General features: G+C 38.8%; 2 protein-coding genes across 2 annotated transcripts; both read right to left on the reverse strand.

Moving 5' to 3' along the window:
• Positions 1-1,337: 1,337 nt before the first annotated feature.
• LOC139980250 (uncharacterized) lies at positions 1,338-5,931 on the reverse strand. The gene has a single exon (XM_071991795.1). The coding sequence runs from the start codon at positions 4,549-4,551 to the stop codon at positions 3,145-3,147; it is 1,407 nt and encodes a 468-aa protein (XP_071847896.1). The 5' UTR covers positions 4,552-5,931; the 3' UTR covers positions 1,338-3,144.
• A 2,499-nt stretch (positions 5,932-8,430) lies between these two features.
• On the reverse strand, positions 8,431-13,919 carry LOC139980155 (uncharacterized). Its single transcript, XM_071991588.1, has 4 exons — positions 13,901-13,919; positions 11,826-12,115; positions 10,386-10,512; positions 8,431-9,443 (listed from the first exon to the last, which is right to left on the reverse strand). The coding sequence occupies exons 2-4, from the start codon at positions 12,110-12,112 to the stop codon at positions 9,249-9,251; spliced, it is 609 nt and encodes a 202-aa protein (XP_071847689.1). The 5' UTR covers positions 12,113-12,115; positions 13,901-13,919; the 3' UTR covers positions 8,431-9,248.
• Between the last annotated feature and the right edge of the window lie 4,426 nt (positions 13,920-18,345).

Below are 18,345 nucleotides of genomic sequence, written 5' to 3' on the forward strand. Positions count from 1 at the left end.
AATCTGACTTGTCTATGCCTATTCCAACCGTTTCTTTACAAAAACCAAGTGTTTTATTATATGAACCCATAAAATAGTACATATTCTAGTCAGACTACCATACTCACGAGACACAAATACTGAAATTATATAGGGCCAAAGTAGGAGTAGACAATTAAATGATTAATTAAGAAGTAAATAAATAACTGATTAATTACTAGCTTTATAAAAGGATAAAGAATGTATTCTTTATTTACCATGCTGTGTGAAACCTGCCACATGGCGGAGATGTTATATAGCTTACGAAACCAGTCAAAGGTTAACGTGTTCATTAAAATGTATCACCTGATGTCGTATATACATAGCAGGATATAAGAGTTCCAAAGAATTATGAAACGTTAGATCACAGTCTACTTGCAAAGAATCTTTAACGTTATCTGATGGTATCGTATAGTTTCTACATCTGTAAAATCGTAACAAGGCCATAGGAAAGTTTGATGAAAGAAGGGGAAATTATGTAGTATTAGGGATGTGCCCGGGATTTCCTGAGTGCCGGGTATACTGATAACCGTCCTGAGGCAGGGGTCTAAGGGGGAGGGGTTGTCCCCCTCCCCTTTGAGAAATTTTCGATTTTGAAGATGCTCAGATGCCAAAAGCTGGCACTTGTGTAGCTTTTTAAGCACATACACAAGTACTAGTTTTGCTAACCATTAATATTTTTTAGTTATTTTTTTCAATTTATGTTGAATATATATTGTTAGGAATGTCGGGGGTTTAGATGAAAATCGTGTTGGGCGGATTTCACGATTTTTAAGACAGTGCTGGGCGGTAAGTTTTGGTGCTGGGCCGCTCAGTGCCGCCCAGCGCGGGAACATCCCTGAGTATGCTATAGCCACTGAGCTCGGGCCCAATATTAAGGACGCCGGGGAGACTCGAGGGGCCCTGGTAATATGGGGTTGCCAGAAAAGTGTATTCTGATTGTCATTATATAATTCAGGCAAAAAGAAAAGTTCAAACAGGGGGCTCGGTAGCATAATAATGATAATAAAGTATTGGTTTGATTGGAACTGTTTAATTCCATTAATTGACGTCGTTACATATAGACATATTATGTAACTAGTGGTACTTGAGTTTAAACCCAATTTGCTGATGGTTTGATAGAATCACCTCAGATTGATTTTATCATCTGAGTTAATGTTTAGTAAGGAGAAGAACATAAAAACGACTTCAGTTCCTTCAATAGCCTATGACATTCATGACATTCTTCGGTATTCAAAATGGGGGCTACGACCACTTTTAGGGTCGTCAAGAAAATGTTGAAAGGTGGCGAGGCCCCCCCCCCCCCAAAAAAAAAAAACTAATGAAAAATGATGTTATATTTGTGAATGAAAAGTGACAAATCTACATGTATGAATCACTTTAAAGTTTCAAACTATAACACAACTAAGCTGCACCCTTAATCATATAAGACTCCTTCTCCAAGCCACAACATCCGCCACTGCGGGGGTAAGGGGGGGGGGTAGCTAAAATACCAAAGGCGAAACTTTCGGGCACCGAGCAAACAAGGTTTGAATACCAGGAACCTGTATAACATATCGTATTATCTTCTCCACATTTATTATTTTCTACAACAGTGATTTTCATTCATTGTAGAGTATGTTATAACATGTAAGATGTGCCTATATATACGTAATTCTATTCAAATATAAATCTCAATATCATACTGGGCTATTGTAAGAACAATAATAATTGCTATCAGTTTCGGGCCTAGTATCTGAATGTTTGTAAGGAACTACTTTAGGAAGACATAAGAGATATGATTTTGAGAAAGAATCTTTAACGGGTTTTGCTTTGGCACATCCGGCCTGCACCTATATCTGAAACTACAACTGTATGTACACATCCGTGCCGCAATAAGACAATACCAATGGCACGCAAATGATTGCATTACTGCACACTGCATTAACACCAGGAAAAGGTCAGTATAACAGGAGGATAAAATACAATAACACACGCCCATGTCGTTATCTACAGATCGTTTTGAAGGTATCGTTCTTAAAAGGGTTATATGTGGCAACGAAAAAATACAATAGTTTGATATAAATTAGTGTTACTTGCCAGTAAACGATGCGTAACTTTGTTGGACTTCAAAATGGAGACTACTACAATTAACAAGGTTGTTTGACAATGTAAGCTCATCAAATTTGGCTGCAGTAATGTAGCTGTCACTCACTCCATCGCCTGGGATTTTATTATGACGGATTTGTATATAACAGCTAGGTAAATCTTGTATACTGACGTCATCCGTCATTCCACGATGGTTTTTTGAGCAATCTTAAATTTGTTAGATGAAAAATTGATATCCATGACCATCCAAATTATTCTCTGGCATTGAAAAGTGTGAAACGAAACAGTATAGAATATCTCAATGAGGGGGTTTGCTTCGCAAATGGCCGTTTATAGCAGTATTGGTATGAAATTATCCAGCAAATAGTTTAGGGTAATAACGAAGAACAATAAAGGTTGATATTCTTCTACATGATTCTTTCTTATTTGACAAAACGCACATTTTTCAAAACCGTTTTGCTTTAAAATATTGCAAATATGTTTTGTTCATTGCATGTGAGAGATTGTGTTCACCAACAAATTTGCCAAGGGAGGGGCGAAACTGTAGGCATACTATCAGAGCTGTAGATACGGCATTGCAATCTATTTAAGTGTAGCGCCACCATATATCGCGCGGAGCGTACAAGAAAATTTTGGCAAATTTTCCCAGATCGCTGGAAATGGCCCTCTGCCTTCCTAGGCCCTGTAAGTTGCATCTTAGCATTTTCTCTTTTGAAATTACTAGCGATATCATAAAAACGGCTGCCCCTTCGCCCCCCCCCCCCCGGCTACGCGCCTGGCCAGGTGACGCGATTAATACCAAATGTGTCCCAAACGGAGGACGATGTAGCTTATTTGGGAACTGCCATGAGATAAATGGGATGGTTGAGTTTGTTTCTTCTTTAAATAAAGTTAACTGGAATAAATCTGAAAGATCAAGTTCATTTGACAATATTGTTACCTGTACCTCGAAAGCACCTCAAACTGTAAACTGAAAATATTCTGCTATGCAGAAATGTTTTAGCAACACTAATTGATATAATTATATGAAAACAATGTTCATTGTGCTAGCTGATACACATACTTTTTCAAGAAAGTCGGTAATTGCAATTGATTTATGGATTCAAACTTCAAATTCAGCATCCGTTTACGAATAACGTTTCTAGCGATCCATGTAAGTGATCTAGGTTTCAGTGAAATTTCTTTTAAGTGATGAAGAAGCTCTGGAGTCAGATCATCTGGTATGTTGTCATCCGATAAAGATAAATCAAGGGAAGAGGCAGCTTCAATAATCAATCTTCTAATTGAAGGAAAGTCCTGAATCAAAGGCATATACGGTAATATGGTAAACATGTCATGTGGATCATTCGTTATCGAAATCCTGGCGTTGTTATTTATGATGTGAAGAAGCATTTCGCGGAACTGGTCTTCTCGAATACTTGTACATTGTCCTTCTTCACTTTGGAGGCATTCTTGGCTCTTTTGTAACAGACAGTGTAGTGGGGTCTCATCATAACAGTTGAAAGCATTAGCATACGACCCGTATGAAAATAGTAACTGAAGCACTTCAGGGTTCATGTGTTGTGGTGCCGATGAGCATGCTCGATGCAAAGGTGTAAAACTGCGCTCGTTAAGTGCCCTAACACTCGCTCCATTTTTGACAAGCATTTTCATAATCTCGATATTACCATGTGCTGCAGCGAGGTGGAGAGGAGTGTTCAAATGATTATCTCGGCAATTACTATCAGCCCCAAACAACAGAAGTAATTCCATAATCTTTGGTTCTGTGGCAATGGCTGCGATCTGAAGAGATGTCTTGCCGACAGCTGTGTCCGTCTTCCGGCGGCCTGCTGTAGATGTGACTGCGTTTGGGTCAGCTCCATGCTTAAGGAGTACGTACGTGTATATTATGTTGCTAGATTGCACTGCTGCATGCAGCGGTGTCAGGCCTTTCACATCTACTGAAGCAGTTCTTGCACCGTATTCCAAGAGCAGTTCCAAGCATCTTGGTGCATCACCACGAAGTATGTGGATTTCAGAACCAAGTCCCTTGTAGTATACGTTTGGGTTAGCACCGTGTTTTAATAGCAGCTCTGTACAATCACTGTTGCCTTTTTCTAATGCGATGTGTAATGGGGTGAATCCAACTAAATCTTCTGCGTGGACGTCCGCTCCTCTCTTGATTAAAACATTCATCATACTGATATTTCCTCTTCTTGTTGCAAAATGTAAAGCTGAAAATCCACACTTGTCGCGTAGCTGAATATTACAGCGGTATTTTAAGAACAATTCCACACAATCTATACGATCTTTGTGTACAGCATGGTGGATAGGTCTCAAGCCTACATCTCCAAATGTAGCGTTAATATTAAGCATTGGATGCAAGATAATTCTCTCGATCTCGCTGGTGTCGACGCAGTTGTTGATCGCCTCAATCAACCTTTCTAAAGCCAACTTATGCTCCATAGTTTGAGGCAATCACAACAAAACAGAAATTAAATAATTGAATCGATGATCGACTCTACGATATGTTAACTAATTGAGTCACTCTGAGGTTAATTATAAATTTGTTAATCCACTAGAAAAGAAAAGATCATTCCCAACCTTTGCAAAATGGACGTAAAAACCAACAGAAGGAAGTTTGTAAAAAGCTAACTAGCTAACTCCGATGCGAGATTGCTTCTGCTGTCTACTGCGCTATACTGACACTATAAAACATTGAATACAGGTTTTGAAATATTCCTTCCTTCCTGGATAGAAGCCACCTTTGTAGTCACGAGACCTAAGAATTTGCCTGGCTCCTCGGAAAGTGAATCATAATCGAAACTATAAAAAAAGTCAGTTGAGCGTTGTAGTATCAAAAGTTATGACTGGAACATTGGTCACTCTAAACTCAATTTTTTTAATCTAATAGTGGATTTGTTGAAAGAGAATTATAGCTTAAATTAAAATTTCAAAGTAATCCATTTTATTTGGCAACTTTCCTCTCGACGGTGTAAGCTGCACTCTTACGCTGCCAAAATCAATCTCATCACGACAGTGAACACATGCTTGGGGAATTGCCAAGTGATTCAAATGATGAGGGTCTAATTAAGGATAACAAATTATTCATCTTCTTGTATTCGTGGTATACGTTACCGTAACCACGGTCCCCTTAACGGTCTCCTTAAATGATTGACATTTTGCCAATTGTGAAGTTGATTAGCATACAATGACATCAAGTAACATTTTTCTTGAAGAACCTCTTAAAGACATCCGTAGAGTATGTCGAATTCTGTCGTAGCAAGATGTATTCTCATTTATATGAACAAAATAATGAAATTTCCTTTGGAAATCCTCAGTAACAACATCAAAAGCAAAAACACAACAAAGATGCACGGCATATAAAACAATAAGAGTTTCCAGCTTACTTTCTTTACGATCCGATTGTTAATTCACTTTGATTGTCCATTGTTCTGAATAATAGCACCTCAATTCAGTAAGTCCAACTTGATACGGCGTCAAAATAATGTAGCCGTACCATATCTCCGTTGAAATAATGTGTATGGGTGAGCTCGTGTAGTAATGTTTATATCCACTGATGCTCTGTGTATTACTTATTGGCAGTGAGTTAGAGAGCCGCCATACGTCAAGACCGCTGCAATTTACCTACTGAAACTAATAACAACAATTAACGACGAGCGTCGAGTTAGCTATGAATGGAATGCAGGCAATTAAAGGGACGGTATTTATGCATTGAGACCTATTCGTTTAACGTGGATTCATTTGTATTGTTAATGTTAAGTTCCAAGGGTTGCCAGTTTTGGCGTTTTAAACGTTAAAAAATGACAAATTTTGCATTTTCCAAATCTTATTTGACGGAGAAAAATGAAAGGTCCGACCAAAACTGCATATTGGTTTGGTCGTTACTCTCCTTGATAGCCAATCACATTAGTTGTTCTACTCCAAATCACAAGATTGTTGAAGGTCATCACTGTCCTTATCCGTCATTGTCTCGTAGGGACCACATACTATATTACATAAAATATATGTTTCCGCAGACTCCTCAACATATCCTACAGGGACCACATCTCCAATCAAGAAGTGAGGAACAGAATTGGCCAGGCTATCGGGCCCTACGATGACCTCCTCACCATTGTGAAGAAACGCAAATTGAGATGGTATGGCCATGTCACAAGATCTACATGACTGGCTAAGACGATCATGCAGGGCACGGTACCGGGAGGAAGAAGGAGAGGCAGACAGAGGAAAAGATGGGAGGACAACATCCCAGAGTGGACGGGCCTCAAACTGTCTGATGCCCTACGAGAGGCCGAGGACAGGCATAAGTGGAGAGAAGTAGTTGCGAGGGCGTCTGTGGCGCCCCTATGGTCTACCAGACTCCGGGATAGGTGAGGTGAGGATATGTCGAATGTCTGGTTGACGAGACGCGACTGTAAAAGTTTGTAACATAGTTACTAAGCTATAGTTGCTATCTTTCTATAGGCGGTTTTTAAAACTTCATATTCAAGAACATACTACTATAAAGCTGTAAAGATATAAATCAAGGGAAGTTCGCTCTCTTCATAAAATATAAAGAATAAGCCTAGGTGCAATATATTTTATAAGCTGACTTAACGATCATTGTGAGGCCAGTATTCCAATGGGCCTAGGCTAACCGTAACTTATATTTTAGAAGTTGACGTATTGGCTTAATCAGATCTCATGCTATAGCCTACGGCGTTATATATCACAGCCACTTCTTGAGTTCAGAACCAGGACGTCATAATTGGCACCTATAAATAAGGCCAAGATTAGGTTGCCTGGCATTTATCAACCAAAAATATCCACTGTCAAAATCAATCAAATACGAAAACGGTAGCCATGCAAGGCCTTAGTCAGACTAGTGATATGAATAAACAGTAACGGTATACCAACTTGGCGAATGATTAAATCATGAGCAAATATTACGTAAGTTTTTATTGAATTTCTTTTTCATAGCATCCTTAAGATTTTCCCTAGCATTGTTACTGGTATGCAGACCCAATTTCTGACAAGAACTACATTGAACCCCCCCCCCCCCCCCCCATAATATTCATCAATACTGTAGATGTGTAAACCATATCAAAAAACAAAGCATGACCCCTCTCTGCAATCTCAATGTGGGCAATATGGTAAACAAAACAAAAATGAAGAGGTATGTAGCAGAATTACTTTGATTTGAACATAGGAAAGTGAGTTTTGATGAAGAGTTTAAATCTTGTTAATCTCTCACAGCATACCGGTATATTGGAATTGGTTTTATATTCGGCTGACAAACAAGTAAAGGCTGATTTGTATATAAATGGTTTTAAAAAATCCTTGTGCAGAAGGGATATTTTTAAGGAAATAAACCTCGCCGAATACTGCTGAAATTATTTCTTCAATATGTTCCATATAGCAGAAACTTGTAATCCTTCCATTACTGTTAATAGCAATGATTGTGTAACCAAAGCATGACATCAGAATGTGAGCCCATTAAAAGTTGTCTAAGGTCAATGTGTGAGAGGCCGAAAAAGAAAAACTTGTTTCAACATAATTGGCGTCGGTACTTGCTCAAATGAGGATTTTTTTTTTACCAAAGTTTTCTTATAGCTCAGTTATTTAACATGAAAGATAATCTAGTATAGGAGGTTTTCTATTTATTTTAATTTTTTTAAGGTACAAAGAGTACTGCAAGGTTTCAGGGCGTGGGTATAACAAATGCATACAAAGACACGCACGTTAGTTGGTCGAGACCCAGAGTATAACTGTCTCCTGTATTTACTATCAGGCCAAAGTAACAATACAACGGAATTTTATTTTATTTTTTAGCATAGTATGTAGAACTTTCTATTACGTTATTTGACACAAACCTACTTAAAGGTACGGAATGTTCTTTGAATATATAACAAGAGGGGTTCCTTATAATTATATATAGTTACTGTTCTGATGCATATTGAGCAAGATTTGAAGCATAGTTACCATAAACTACTAGTGCAGTGGCTGTACCTGACATCAAAGGAATGACATCTGTACAAGCATTGAATGCACTTGATAGCAATTCGAAATCTGCCAAATTTAGACTAAATGATCACTGGGATCATACTGATAATGGTGAAAGAAAATTAATGCCACATTTGTAGCCCTTTTTGCAACAACATCTATTATCTCCTTTTAGTACTGTTCAACTGTTGCCTTTCATCATTTCATAAAAGACAATCCTGAATTGTCTATATGCATACAATGTCATGAAATTGTAATTTTAACATACCTATGACTAGCGAAACCCCCAGCCCAATCCCCTCTCCCCCGCCCCCACAACTGCCCCTAATGGTTTTCCTTTGAATTATTTGGAGAAGTTGCAAATGTCCTTAAAGCTCCAGACCTTTTCTTTAGTTTCGGCGAGAAAGGGACTAGAAGTTAATGTGACTGAGTTGAATAAAACAGTAAAACTATATATTGTATATTAATATATATATATATAGTGGACATACAATCAGCGTCCATAGCCTAGTGGATAGGGTGTCCGCATATACGGTACGCATATAAAACGTCCGTCTCATATATATCTATATTGAATTAGATTTTTCTTTGGTTTAATCCTTTCTTAATCCTATTAATCCTCTTTAATCCTATTCTTTCCACTTTATTCTTGATCATTTGTATAATTTGCCTTTTAGCATTCAGGTTGCAGATCGTTTCGTTCAAAACTCCCCCTCCCCCCCCCCCCAAAAAAAAAATAGAATATAGCTTCTTTCATTTTAATAGACAAAAATTTGATTTTAATCTGTTAATTTCAGTTTACCAACATCACACAAATATTAAAAGGGGCATAAACTAGAAGATTTGCATGACAAAAAAAAAAAATTGTCGGACGCAACATTTTCGAGATCCGATTATATTGGTCAAATCTATAGTAACTTTTTAAACGGATTAACTAAATGATTTTAGCCACTTGAATAGATCTCTATATAGTTGCAAAGGAAGAATATGTTGTCTGTTAAACAAAAAAATAAAAATAAACGAAATATGCAGCTTAAAGAGATTGCATATGTGTAGTAAATGAAATGTTTCCAAACGGTAAACAAAACACACACACACACATGTTTATGCGGTTATTATATGATAATTCGTGTTTTAACAAAAAAAGAGTAAGGTATGATTCACTTTATACGGCAACACGTACAATAGTCAACCTCTACTGACAATATTTCAAAACATGGAGATGGATTTCCGGTAGGGTGGAAACAAATGGCCGGAACAATTTCATTCTCCTGTGCTAAACAGCACGAACATGAACTTCCGGAGAAACAATGATTGCTCGGAGAGTACGGGCGACAAAATTGTGGTTCCCAAACCTGTGAATCAGTTAAACATAAAAACAACAGGTGGTTAAGAAAGACGAATGCAAGATAATTAGATTTATGCGAAAAGCGAAAAAGGTGGAATACGACGAAAGGATATCGATAAAACGGTTCTTATAAGTTTCATTTATTAGCAAGGAGCGTATATATAGCACACAAACTTTGCAACAAAAATCAAATATTGTACTTCTAAAAGGAAGTGGAACTAAAGATAAAAGATTCTGGATGATTGTTATTAAGCTTGCATTTAAAGTTAGCCCTATGGATTTTTGCATGACTTAAATAATTAATTAGGGAATTAAGTGGGTGCTCAATATCATCATTGTTACACAAGTTAGTATGTTTTGATTTAGAAAGGAATGGTTTCTTTTAAACATAGATGACAGGCTTCTGTCCCAACCAGTTTTCGTGTGGGCAGAGCCAAACTTTCAGTGGTGAGTCTTACATGATAATAAGTTTAAAGAAATCATCCCTGTGGTAACTTATATGACGGAGATGTCGCCATTGATGGTGATGATGATAGTGGTGGTGATGATGTTGGTGATGATGATGATGATGATATTGGTGATGGTGGTGGTTGTGGCGATGGTGGTGGTTATGATGTTGGTGATAGTGATGGTGGTGATGGTATCATGATTGTATTAATGGTGACGGTGGTGTTGGAGGTGGAGGTGGCGTTGGCGGTGGGTAGTGAAAGTGGTGGTGATATTGATGGTGATGATGATAGTGGTGAAGGCGGTGGTGATCGTGATGTTGATGGTGATGATGATAGTGGTGATGGCGGTAGCTGTGGCGGTGATGATGTTGATCATGGTGACGGTGGTAATGGTGATGGTGATTTTGATAGTGGTGGAGATGGTGGTGATGATGATGGTGATGGTGATACTTAAACAATGATGTATCACGATATTCAACCTACTATACGAAAATACTCACTTGGCAAAGTAAGAAGCATATGCGTTGATTATCAAATACATATGTAATCAGACGCTCGTCACCGGGTTCGCAGACAGAATTTACGAGGTTGTTGTTGTTAAAGGTCATATTTGGAGATATTCCGCTTCTAACAAAGTGATGTACATGTGATAAAAGAGAGAAAGAAAGCAAATTACATGCAAGTGTTGAACAGAATATCAGTATTGAATAACAGCAACGTTAACTGTAATGGTTGCACATGCAAAAACATCCAGGAATATATGAAAAGTAAGTAAACGGTTCCACGAATTTTTCGATTTGTCATGAGGAGAGAGTCACGACCCACAAGAAACCTACACTTCAATGTTCAGAATGCAAGAAAGCCTGCATGAAAACCTGCATGAAAACCTGCATGAAAACCATGAACTACGATGTTAAAACACCCTTAATCTTTCTCCGTTGGCAAGATCATATTTGCAGATAAATCTTTCGACTTTTTGTAACAATCCCGCGACCCATCGAATATTTTCCATTTTAGTTTTTCTCCAATAGGTTGCAGAACGTCTGTATAACGTGTCACTTGGAGAATACTGTCCATCATGCGGTTGTGCGTGAATGCGTCACGGCTATGCGTAGAGACACTCAATAATAAGAAGATCTAGGATCTAAATCATGACTATACACTCGTCATCATTTTTGATGATTGGGCAAACGTTTACAATATAAGAAGTATGAAAAGCTGATAGCATATATCCTCAAATTCCTCGATATTACAAACATTTTGCACTCTCAATTGATAAGGTGGAATCTGTTATCCTGCATAAACCAATACCGGCTTTGCAACATTGACATTAAACTGAGAACTGTATTCACAGACTAATATGGAAGTATTAAACAAAATTATATGGGTAAAAGAAGGTGTGTGGTAAGGCGGATAAGGAGGGGGGGGGGGGAGGAGGTTGCTTTTCACGGCATTTACCAGGGACAACTATGCCACTATCCGAGTGGAGCACTAAACTAATGAAGCAAGGAAATGTTCGCCGTGTGCTTCTCAGATAGCGGAAATGACACTTTCCAGACATTAAACGTTGCACAAAACACTCCACTTGCTCGAGTCATAAGAGGAGAAGAAAAGTTTTCAAAGTTGGTTCTTAAGTCAGGATTATAGTACTTAATTACCACTCTGGTGGCCACGACATGTCTTTGTTGTGACAAGTATACACCCACTCTTTCAAAAAACGGTTAAAACCAAAGTCAATTTCAAAGTCGTATGCACAATGTATGTATGAAGACGTACAAATGATTTGGTTTTTGCCGTATAACGCAAAGCGTCCTTACTTTTTTCTAGGCTAATCCACTCCTATATCAGCATTCTTCCTTTTCAATTTCTATGGTCAAGGCGGACCACACGCTCCACTGACCTGGTTTTATAGTGGCAAGTAAAAAGAAAAACTAGCTTACCCAAATACCTGTTGTAGCTCTTCATACTGCTGCGGGGTTATTGTTATTAATGGCTGCACAGTGGTTCCTTTAACGTTCCCGATGGGTTCGTTTTCGTAAAGGTACGGTGGGTCTCTCTGGTTCAATTCAGCATAGTACGTCTGTGCAGTTTCACTGGTCAGTGCCTGTAACTGCTGAGTATTCAGAGTGGGCAACGACAAACAGGACCGACTGTCGGTCTTTGCGGCCACGCAACATGCCAGCTGAACGAACGAACTTAGGAAGATTATTACTCGCAAAGTTTCCATGTTCTGAAACCAAAATAGGAACAGAAATCCAGCTAATTTGCCCGGAGCATGAGCTAAAACAAATGTGTAAAATTATTGTTAGCCTTTCTTGAATGAGTATCGCTTGTCTACAAAATATGTTAAAGCGAAAAAAACGAACGCAAATTATCAGTATAATCAAACCGGAGTAAGGACAGTTTCTAAGAACACCAAAGTACATATCAGTTCAAGTGAAGTTAGTGATTCCCTCATTCACCCACCTTAACCTACCCCTACCTCAACCGGCTTGAACCTGAATCCGACCTAGCTCACTGCTTAGCACTACTGCATTTAAAATTGCATAAAATGTTGGCGGTTACGTTTCATTATAAGCAACCGAAATGCACAATCGATAGTTTACAAAAAATATAACGTTATGTTTTCTGATTTTGTGGCATATATGAATGAGATGGTGAAAATTACACGCCTTATTAGATAGTACCTTAAATAGTATTTAATCAAATACAAATCAAAATCATAAAATTGCAAAAGCAAAACAAATACTTGTAAGCAAACATGCGCTATGTGTAATCTATTCGTACTAACAATAAAATGGGCTACTCAATACTTACAAGCTTGGTGCACAGTACGCAGGTGAAGCAATGAATCAGTTAAATATGTGAAACAAAACAGGTCGAGTGACTTCGGCTTGAGCTGTAGCTGTCTAATGGCAGCCAACCAAGACTAGTTGCAATTTATAAAGAAACAACCTCAAAAGTGGTTCCCAGTTCGTATCTAGGATCTAAACAAAGCACAACAGAGTGAAGAAAGGGTTAAAAGTTTCTGGTCAAAAAAGTCTCTATTATTAATGATGTAAGAGGTTATATATATAAATCGTTGATATCATAAACCCAAAGAGTCACATGTCTGAAATTAGTGTCGCGACGTTCAGATTAATTAAATGGACAGTGTTTACATGTGAAAGTGCTCGATTTACCAATGAACCATATTCTCTTGACCAAATCAAAATTGCTGCTGTTAAGAGGAGTTTTTCTTGTAATTGGCGTTTCTGAAATGAAATATTCAGCATACCAGTTTATGAGAATGACGACATAGAAACACCTAATTCATGCAGACACCAGATAGCGTATAGTAAGACCTCATTCATGCATACAGCGGACATAGTAAGACCTAATTCATGCAAACAGCAGACATAGTAAGACCTAATTCATGCAAACAGCAGACATAGTAAGACCTAATTCATGCAAACAGCAGACATAGTAAGACCTAATTCATGCATACAGCGGATATAGTAAAACATAATTCATGCATACAGCGGACAAAGTAAGATCTAATTCATGCATACAGCGGATATAGTAAGACCTAATTCATGCAAACAGCAGACATAGTAAGACCTAATTCATGCAAACAGTAGACATAGTAAGACCTAATTCATGCATACAGTGGACATAGTAAGACCTAATTCATGCATACAGCGGATATAGTAAGACCTAATTCATGCACACAGCGGACATAGTAAGACCTAATTCATGCATACAGCGGACATAGTAAGACCTAATTCATGCATACAGCGGACATAGTAAGACCTAATTCATGCATACAGCGGATATAGTAAGACCTAATTCATGCATACAGCAGACATAGTAAGACCTAATTCATGCACACAGCGTTTGCAGTCCCAGGACCTCGTAAAAGTAGGAACTCCCCTGATGATTTACAGTATAGTTTATACCCCCACCCCAACAAATTGATGACCACATTGTAGGCCTAATTACAATGACAGTTAACCCTGCGGGCCGTATCACTTACCGTATCTGATGAACTCTCAATATTGAGGTCGGCCTCAAAAATCAAGTTCCTAGTTTGTTCGTCTCTCTTTAAAGAGAGTATTTCAAACGAACAATTATGATGACTTGCTGGTTGGTTCAAGAATAAACTATTGAAAACAAGGGGAAGGGAATTCTTTGTTAATAAACATTAGGTTGCTTGGAGACACAAACACCCACACACACCCTCTCACCAGGGAGTTATTCCATAACAACTCCCTGATAATACTGGTTGGTGCTATTTTTATCGTTAACAATTAGGCCATGATACGCTCGCGTTGACGTAAATCTTTTGTATCATAATCATAACTAATTATAGCTTCTTTGTTAATAAAACGCCTTGTTTTCATATCGTCCATATTCCAAATAGTCATACTATTATTGGTCGGCCTATAGCACAAACTTTCCTTTTCCTGCCAATCAAACGTTTGTACTAAACTTTCGAAACTTGTAATTGAAGTCAAAAAAATCTAGGACAATGTCGAACTTAGTGATCACTTGCAAGATCTTGGTAAATAATCTGTTATGATAAATTCAGAGTTCTCCCAAACATTGACAACTTGCCGAGGCTCTTTCGGGTGATTCGTACACTCCCTCTGTAAATACGCGCAACACAGAAGACATTGGACGCACTGAAAATTCACACATAAAGGTAGCATACGCCCATTAAAAGCCCCATTGACTTACACACTAAATCACAAAAGTAATGTCTTCTCTTAGCATAGATAGAAGTTTTCACTTGCTAAACGCTACCCATCACTGGATAGCTGACAAGTTGGCCTTTCATGGCACCATCAATTTTCCGTACTATGACCATGCAGATTTTTGCTATCCAAGCCGGACGTTTTCGTCACTTGTAAACAAACCTCTTTACTCAGTCGTAAACAATCTTCGTTCGCTCCTCCTGGGAGGGCTTAACTGGTCTAAAATTGCCTCAATTTTAACCAATCTTTTAACCACATGTGCTTCCATTCATGTTCTTTAACATCCAAGCCACAAAACAGCACATCCTAATTGATAACATAGCAAAAAAGTTGTTCTCCTGTTCCTAATTGGCGGGAAGGAGAACACTTGCGACGGATTGATATAGACGCTAATAGGAGTATGCCACCTAAAACACTCTTTCAAACTTTAGTCAGACGGCAAAAGGACGATAGGAAACGGCGAACTAAATCAATCAATGACAAACGATATCAGTCCGAAAATAAGGAGCTGGAAACGGGATGGCACAGTTAGAAGTGCCCATCCCCATCCCCTTGAAGAAACGAAATTTACTGCCCTCAACACAAACTTCGCGTCAACAGATGCTGTTTTGCTGAAACATTTCCTAGTTGGGTATTTATTTTTACGGTACAATACCCGTAGGCAGAACGCTTGCCCAAACACGTAATTTTACAGTCGTTTGTGAAAAACGGTGCAACGAATTTTAAGTTACACTGAAGCCGTGAATTCACGTCGATTATTTTCTGTTACATAATAACTACTCTAATACAAAGTGTTCCTTCTTTATCTGGATGATCTTTCCTACGTTTAGTTCATTGATCGGTTATGCCACCACTGCCTTAACACAGGCGCGTATCCAGGGGGCGTTGGGGGCGCGCGCCCCCCGGGTAAGAAAAAGAGGAGAGAAAAAAAAAGAGAAGAAGAAAGAGAGGAAAAAAGAGGAGGAGGAGAGGAAGGAAGGGAAAAGAAAAAGAAGAAAAAGGAGAAAAGGAGGGAGTAAAAGTAAAACGCCAAGACACCAGGAAGAGAAAGAGGAACAGTGACATCATTACAGTGCTGATCCCTCTTTTATACACAGGTTAGCCAGTGACGGATCAATGATTTCGTAAGGGGCGTGTGACTCACCCCTATCTCGTATGTTATGTATTGTACGTTTAGTGTCAACCGGTAGCATTTCAAACTGCACTTTGGACCCTCAAGGAATGAAAAAAAGATAACTCGTTTTAAGTGCATTCCAATTAATGGCCGCATGTCTATATATGGCCAAATTCTGTAGGAATGCTTTTACAATTTTAGAAAGATACCTCTAAATGACTTCCGAATTCATTGATATGTCAGCCTATCACTTACGAAATTTTAGCCAAATCAAAGGGGAAATTTGCAATGTGGCAGTTATTTGAACACAATTGCATAAAGCGACAGCATCTTTCCAGGGCTGTAGCATTGCTATAGCAACGCTGTAGCAGGCATGTAGCAGGCTCTGTCATAAAAGCTCAACTGAAGCTTACAGCCGGACAAACAATCAAATTAATAAACCATCCCCTAGGCCTACCATGCATTAATGGCACATGCAATAACGTCCAAGCATTGAACAATATCACTTAGGCTCTCGTTTTGATAAATCTGCTGGATAATGATTGTGCATTAGTCATTTGTATTGGTCAAATACTCTTTGGACCGTATAAGACTGACTATGGGACTCTTCAATTATGTCCTTAGAATTCATACGACCTATTGGTTGGGTGGTCCGAGGCGTGCTGGTTTTAATTATGGCCTTACGTTTTTTTTGTTAGGTCCTGTTACATTCATTTATGAAGTGATGATTTAGTGGTCAGTTTAATTGGTTAAGCACTCTTTGGACCGGGCAAGACGCATTATGGTACCCTTCTACAATGTCTTTAGACTTCATATGACCCATTGGTTGGGTGGTCCAAGGCGTGCTGCTGGTCTTAACTGGGGCCTAAAGATTTTTGCAGGTCCATTTACATTCATTAACGAATTGATAATTTAGTGGTCAGTTTAATTGGTCAAGCACTCTTTGGATCGGGCAAGACGCATTATGGTACCCTTCTACAATGTCCTTGGACTTCCTATGACCCATTGGTTAGGTGGTCCAAGGCGTGCTGCTTGTCTTGACTTGGGCCTAAAGATTTTTGCAGGTCCATTTACATTCATTAACGAAGTGATGATTTAGTGGTCAGTTTAATTGGTCAAGCACTCTTTGGACCGGGCAAGACGCATGATGGTACCCTTCTACATTGTCATTAGAGTTCATATGACCCATTTTTTTGGGTGGTCTAAGGCGTGCTGCATGGATTAGGGCCCAAAGCGTTTTCGTGGTCCCGTTACACTCATTGAAGAAGTAATAATTTAGTGGTCATTTAAATTGGTCGAGCACTCTTTGGACCAAGCAAGACGCATTATGGTACTCTTCTACAATGTCCTTAGAGTTCATGTTAACCATCGGTTTGGTGATCCAAGGCGTGCAGCATGGATTAGGGTCCAAAGATTTTTCGTGGTCCCGTTACACTCATTAAAGAAGTAATGATTTAATGGTCATTTAAATTGGTCAAGCACTCTTTGGACCGGGCAAGACGCATTATGGTACTCTTCTACAATGTCTCTAGAGTTCATGTTAACCATCGGTTTGGTGATCCAAGGATTGCTGCATGGATTAGGGTCCAAAGATTTTTCGTGGTCCCGTTACACTCATTAAAGAAGTAATGATTTAGTGGTCATTTAAATTGGTCAAGCACTCTTTGGACCGGGCAAGACGCATTATGGTACTCTTCTACAATGTCTTTAGAGTTCATGTTAACCATCGGTTTGGTGATCCAAGGATTGCTGCATGGATTAGGGTCCAAAGATTTTTCGTGGTCCCGTTACACTCATTAAAGAAGTAATGATTTAGTAGTCATTTAAATTGGTCAAGCACTCTTTGGACCGGGCAAGCCGCATGATGGTACTCTTCTACAATGTCTTTAGAGTTCTGTTAACCATCGGTTTGGTGATCCAAGGCGTGCTGCATGGATAAGGGCCCAAAGCTTTTTCGTGGTCCCGTTACACTCATTAGAGAAGTAATGATTTAGTGGTCATTTAAATTGGTCAAGCACTCTTTGGACCGGGCATGACGCATTATGGTACCCTTCTACAATGTCTTTAGAGTTCCTATGACCCATTGGTTGGGTGGTCCAAGGCGTTCTGGTTTTGATTAGGGCCCAAATGTTTTTATTTCAGTTCCCGTTAATAATTGTTAATTTAGTGGTCATTTTAATTGGTCAAGCACTCTTTGGACCGGGCATGACGCATTATGGTACCCTTCTACAATGTCTTTAGAGTTCCTATGACCCATTGGTTGGGTGGTCCAAGGCGTTCTGGTTTTGATTAGGGCCCAAATGTTTTTATTTCAGTTCCCGTTAATAATTGTTAATTTAGTGGTCATTTTAATTGGTCAAGCACTCTTTGGACCGGGCAAGACGCATTATGGTACCCTTCTACAATGTGTTAAGAATTCATATGACCCATTGGTTAGGTGGTCCAAGGCGTGCTAGTCTTGATTAGGGCCTAAAGTGATTTTTTCAGGTCCCGGTACATTAATTTAAGAACTGATGAAGTAGTGGTCATTTTAGTTGGTCAAGAACTATTTGGACCGGGCGAGATGCATTATAGTACCCTTCTACATAGTCATTAGAGTTCATATGACTA

Source organism: Apostichopus japonicus, chromosome 14 (assembly GCF_037975245.1).
Source record: "Apostichopus japonicus isolate 1M-3 chromosome 14, ASM3797524v1, whole genome shotgun sequence".
Taxonomy (NCBI): domain Eukaryota; kingdom Metazoa; phylum Echinodermata; class Holothuroidea; order Aspidochirotida; family Stichopodidae; genus Apostichopus; species Apostichopus japonicus.

Bases quoted from the DNA above. Each gene is read 5' to 3' on its own strand.
- LOC139980250 (XM_071991795.1), bottom strand. From the start codon at position 4,551: ATGGAGCATAAGTTGGCTTTAGAAAGGTTGATTGAGGCGATCAACAAC.
- LOC139980155 (XM_071991588.1), bottom strand. From the start codon at position 12,112: ATGGAAACTTTGCGAGTAATAATCTTCCTAAGTTCGTTCGTTCAGCTG. The intron at 10,513-11,825 runs GTAAGCTAGTTT...TCACTTTGTTAG, and splicing joins GAGCTACAACAGGTATTTGG to AAGCGGAATATCTCCAAATA. The intron at 9,444-10,385 runs GTGAGTATTTTC...ACTGATTCACAG, and splicing joins TATGCTTCTTACTTTGCCAA to GTTTGGGAACCACAATTTTG.